The sequence below is a fragment of the Microtus ochrogaster genome, chromosome 7 (assembly GCF_000317375.1).
Source record: "Microtus ochrogaster isolate Prairie Vole_2 chromosome 7, MicOch1.0, whole genome shotgun sequence".
NCBI classification, from domain to species: Eukaryota; Metazoa; Chordata; class Mammalia; order Rodentia; family Cricetidae; genus Microtus; species Microtus ochrogaster.
In genome coordinates, this window is record NC_022014.1 from 63,355,136 (window position 1) to 63,360,701 (window position 5,566).

Below are 5,566 nucleotides of genomic sequence, written 5' to 3' on the forward strand. Positions count from 1 at the left end.
AGCAGGCAATGCTCTTAACCTCTGAGCCATCTCTCCAGCCTCAGATTTGAAAAATATTTTAAATACATGTGTGGGTATATGCATGTGAGTGCTGGTGCCTGTGGAGGCCAGAAGGGAGCGTCAGATCCCCTGCTGTATTTATAGGTGGTTGTGAGCCACCCAGTGCGGGTGCTGAGAACTTTACTTTGTACTTCTGCAAGAGCAGTCTGCACTTTTTAACTGTTGAGATGACTCTCCAGCCCCATTTTAGATGTTTTGGATATACCAGTGAACAAAATGGCAAAAATTCTTGCCTCATCAAGTTTATTGGGGTCAGTTAAGCATAGCAGAGTAAGTAAAACATATCTCATAAATACTGTTACATTCACTTGTCTCAAATTTGTTTTTTTCTAATGCTTGTGTTTTAAAGGTGTGTGTGTGTGTGTGTGTGTGTATGTATGTGTATATTTGATTGTTCACATGGTTCTGATAGTTGAACTTGGGTAAGAGTGGTAAGCACTTCTACTAGTGAGCCACCTCACTGACCTAGATAGAAATGCTTGTGTTTTTCTGTGTACCTGTTATGCAGCTGCCCCCCAGGGGTCTCTTTAATGGAAATTTTCTTCTTTTCTTGTGTTGAATCTTTATTTCTTGGTTTCTGTGGCTGCTATAGACTTGGTTTATTCATTTGCTTTGGTTTTGCACTTCCAGTAGCTTCCCAGGATAGCTAATCAGAATGAACCTTTTATTGCATGTCTGAAAACATTTTTATTTTGTCGTTATACTTGATTGACAGTTTGGCTAGTATTTAGTATTTCTTCTCAGTACTCTCATTCTTGTTAGTTTGTTTGAGATAGGGTCTTGATACATACCTAAGCCCATGGTATCCTGGAACTTGCCGTATAGCACAGAAGGCTCTCCCTCTCATGATCCCCTTGTAATTTCTATTTGCCTGTGATTGATGGTGTTGAGAATATTTTCTTATGTTTACTTGCCGTCCATATTTGTTAAGTTCTCTTTAAATCTTTGGCCTATAATTTTATTTTCTTTCTTTTGTTTTTTTTAATTTTATTTATTTATTAAGTATACAATGTTCTGCCTCCATGTATGTCTGCAGGCCAGAAGAGGTACCAGATCTCATTACAGATGGTTGTGAGCCACCATGTAGTTGCTGGGAATTGAACTCAGGACCTCTGGAAGAGCAGCCAGTGCTCTTAACCGCTGAGCCATCTCTCCAGCCCCCTTTTGTTAAGTTTTTATAACTCTTTCTTGTTTATCTCAGCTAGAGTTATGTTAACTTTTTGTTACTTGGACAAACTAAGAGAAAGAAAGGCCTATTTCCTCACTGTTTCAGAGGGTCTTGGACCAGCGCCTCTGTTGCTTTGGAGGTCATAGTAAGGCAGTATGTACATCACGGTGCAAGAAACACGTTTAACTTGCGCTAGGAATGAAGAAAGTGGCCAGAGTTCCAATATGCCCTTCAAGATATGGTCTAACCTTGATCCATCTTCTTCTTTTTCCTTCCTTCTTTCTTTCTTGCTTTATGTACTTTGGGGTTTTGCCTGCTTGTATGCCTGTGAGAATGCCAGATCCCCTGGGATTGGGGTTAGAGTAGTGAACTGCCACGTAGGTGCTGGGAATTGAACCCAGGTCCTTTGGAAGATAGCCAGTGCCTGAGCCATCTCTCTAGGCCCAGGCTTCACCTCTTAAGTGTTTTGTCACCTCCAGTAGCTCTATAGGTTGGTGACATTCTGTAGCACCTGCCCCTTTGAGTAAATTGAATATCATCCATAGAGAACTTTAAAGTTGTATTTGTTTGCTATAGCTGGAATGACAGAATGACAGAATCCCACAGATCTTGAACAACAGAAATCTTCTCATAATTCTAGATTCAGGCAGTTCAAGACCAAAGCGCTATTGGGTTTTGTTTTCTCTGAGGTCTCACAGAAATTTTTGTGAGCTCTGGTTGCTCATTTTAGCTTAATCAGCTCATCTTCATATATAATTGAGGACTAGAGGTTTGGGCCCACATCATATAAAATTATAGATGATAAACGATACAGTTCAGTCCATAATAATACACAGGTATTGTTGTTGTGTTTTTTTGTTGTTGTTGTTCTTTTTTTGAGACAGTGATAGCTGTATTGGAACTTACTCTGTAGACCAGGCTGGCCTTAAACTCACAGAGATCCTCCTGCCTCTGCCACCCGAGTGCTGGGATTAAAGGTGTACGCCACACTGCCTGGCCAATAATACATAGTTTTTCAAAGCTGCCTCATGGTCTTTATAATAAGCCAGTTGAAACAAGCAGTGGTGATACTATTCCAAATTGTAGTGTAAAGTGCTAGAACTTCAGACTGTTTTTTCTGAATTCAAAATCCATAATCTTTTTTTTTTTCTCAATTCATTTTATATATCAACCCCATTTCCCCCTACCTTCTCTATTCAGAGAGGGTAAGGCTTCCCACGGGGAGTCAAAGCTTGGCATATCAAGTTGAAGCAGGACCAAGCCCTTCCTCGTTGCATCAAGGGTATTGGCTTTAAAAAACTAGTTCATGCACCAGGCATAGATCCTGGTCACACTGCCAGCAACCCCACAGAAAGACCAAGGTACGCAACTGCCACCCACATTCAGAGGCCTTGTTTGGTCCCCTGCAGGCTAGATTTCATTATAGATGGTTGTGAGCCACCATATGGTTCCTGGGAATTGAACTCATGACCTCTGGAAGAAGAGTCATTGTTCTTAACCTCTGAGCCATCTATCTAGCTCTCCAGCCCACATTTCTCATTCTTTATCTCTGACTTTAATATTTTAAGAACTGATAAGATTGATGTGTGATATATGTGTATGACATTAGCATTTCTAGAGGCCACATTTAATTAGAAATGCTTGTTGTTAAAGGAGTATCTGCTCATTAATATATAAAGTAGTTTAACTGTATCAGTGTGAAAATATATTCGCAGTTGCTTTTTACTTAACCCTAAAATAGGAGAGATTTTATTAAAATCCCATAAATTTAATGATTTAGTTGCTAAATTGCAAAGAAGCCTAGAGTCTGCAGTTTAATTTTTCAAACCCACTTTGCAATTTAAATTTTTTCTTTAAATTTATTTTATATGTATGTCATAATTTCTGCTTGTGTATGTACCACTTGTGTGCCTGGTACCAAGGAAGCCAGAAGAGAGTGCCAGATCCCATGTAACTGGAGCTATAGAAAATTTTGAACCACCTTGTTGGTGTTGGGAACTGAACCTGGGTCCTCTGCCAGACCGAATGCTCTTAACCACAGAACCAACTCTCTAGTTCCTATTATATTTATTTTTAGGTAGAGTCTCATGTAAGCACAGACTGATTTCAGTTTCCTCATAGAACTGTAGGATATCATTGAATTTCTAATCCTTTACCTCCTAAGTGTGTGCTCACAGACTCAGTTTCTGCCCAGCTCTGGTTAAACCTAGGGCTCCTTGCATGCTAGGCAAGAACTATTACCAGCCCAGTTACATCCCTGCTCCTGAAAGTTATTATTTTCTTTTTTGGATTTTCAAGTCAGGGTTTCTCTGTGTAACAGTCCTGGCTGTCCTGGAACTCACTTTTGTAGACCAGGTTGGCACAGAGATCTGCCTGCATCTGCTTCCTGAGTGCAAGAATTAAAGGCATGCACCACCAAGGCCTGACTATTTTATTCTTAATTTAATTTTTTCACTAAATAACCAGATTAGCTTTGAAATTATTCACTGTTTTTAATGTTATTTTTAATACATTTTAATTAAAATATAATTATTTATATTATAATTAAATATAATCACTTGCCTCTTTTCCTTTGTTTCTTCCATTTCCATCCTCTCTCATGTCTCTTCCCTTCTACTACCAAGCTTCCCCACATTGGTAACTCCTTTTTCTTTGTTATATAAAAACTCACTCTGTTGAATACATTTTTGTTGTTTGTGTGTATGACTTCAGGACTGAACTTTGTATTGAAAAGCCATTTAGGGGGCTCATCCCTTGGAGAGGCTAATTCTTCTCAACTGTCTTTAGTTTCCTGGCTGCTCTGAAACTGACTATGTAGACTAGGCTAGCCTTGAATTCACAGATATCTGCTTGTCTCTATCTTCCAAGGAGTAAGATTAAAGGTATGTACCACCACACCTGGCCTCAATTTTTCTTAATTAAAATTCTCTTATTTATTTGGGGGAAGGTTTTACTGTGTAGGCCTGGCTGACCTGGATCTTGACATGTAGACCCAGACTGGCCTGGAGCTGCTGTGAGGACCAGTTTGGCATAAAACTCAAACAATTCTTCCTTTGTATCCCAAATTCTGGGATTAAAGGTACAGGCTTCTACACCTGACCCCTTAGAAAATTTTGAAGTGCCATTGAAGAATATTTTTGTTGGTTGAGATACTGTTTTTTCCTCCCACAGTTGCGGTCTTGCAGTAAGAGCGAGCTGATATCTAAGAGCTCAGAGATCCTAATGATGTTCCAGCAAGTTCACCGAAAACCCATGGCATCCTTTGTTACTACACCTGTTCCACCAGACTTTACCAGGTATAACCAGTTTTAAAATTTTATTTCCATTTTAAGTTTGAATATATAATGGTATGCACTTGAATAAGCTATTTTTTTTCTTTTCCTTTCATTTTCCTTTCTTTTTATTAAACAGATCAAATATAGATTTATTAAGGAAACATGAGAAAATATCCTGGAGAATGGAAGTGGCTTCAAGAGATACCGAATAAACTATTTTTCTCAACTCATTAAGAAATAGTTTCATATAGCCAAGCGTAGTTAACCTCACTAAGTAACTGAGGCTGGACTTGAACTTTTGGTTCTCCTATGTCCACCTCCTAAGTGTTGGGGTTACAGGTGTGTGCTAACATTACTAGCTAACCATCTCCTTTTAAGGTACTGTTAATAATTACAGTGATATAATCTGGTAAACTCATAAATCTGATCTCAAAACGAAAGGCCTGTGAGATGTCCCAGTGGGTAAAGGCTCTTTTACTTCATGTCCTGAACTGGTTTACCAGAATCTACTTGGTGGAAAGAAGAGCATAACTTTTAAGACTGTGATGGCGTCACACTTTTGGTTGTAAAGGGAAATTGAAAGGGAATTAGAATGTTTCTTTAATTAAAGCTCCATTTTCCATAGAAAACAACTATCTTGGGGCTGGAGAGATGGCTCAAAGATTAAGAGCACTGACTGCTCTTCCAGAGGTCCAGAGTTCAATTCCCAGCAACCACATGGTGGCTCACAGCCATCTGTAATGAGATCTGGTGCCCTCTTCTGGCATGCAAGCATACATGGAAGGAATGTTGTATACATAATAAATAAATAAATAAATCTTAAAAAAAAAAAACAACTATCTTACTGACTTCACGGGTGTCTACACTTCCTGTCTTTCCTTTGTATGTGGATTAGGAAGTGGTTTCTTCGTGCTGTGGTGCTCTTGAGGGCCAGAGGACAGCTTTGATCTAAGGAATTGAATTCTGAGGGTGTGGTTTGGCAGTAAGGGCCTTTACTGCTGTGCTCCCTTGAAGGCCCTAGTCATCCTTTATTTGCCTTTTTCTTTTCTTTTTTTTTTTTTTA

General features: G+C 39.1%; 1 protein-coding gene across 1 annotated transcript in view; it reads left to right on the plus strand.

The window, feature by feature from the left end:
* The window catches only part of Trim37 (tripartite motif containing 37), a 129,787-nt gene that overhangs the window by 24,841 nt on the left and 99,380 nt on the right, over positions 1 to 5,566 (plus strand). The window contains exon 9 of the mRNA XM_005350477.1: positions 4,400 to 4,524. Coding sequence (XP_005350534.1) covers positions 4,400 to 4,524 — 125 coding nt within the window. The remainder of the gene's footprint in view (positions 1 to 4,399; positions 4,525 to 5,566) is intronic.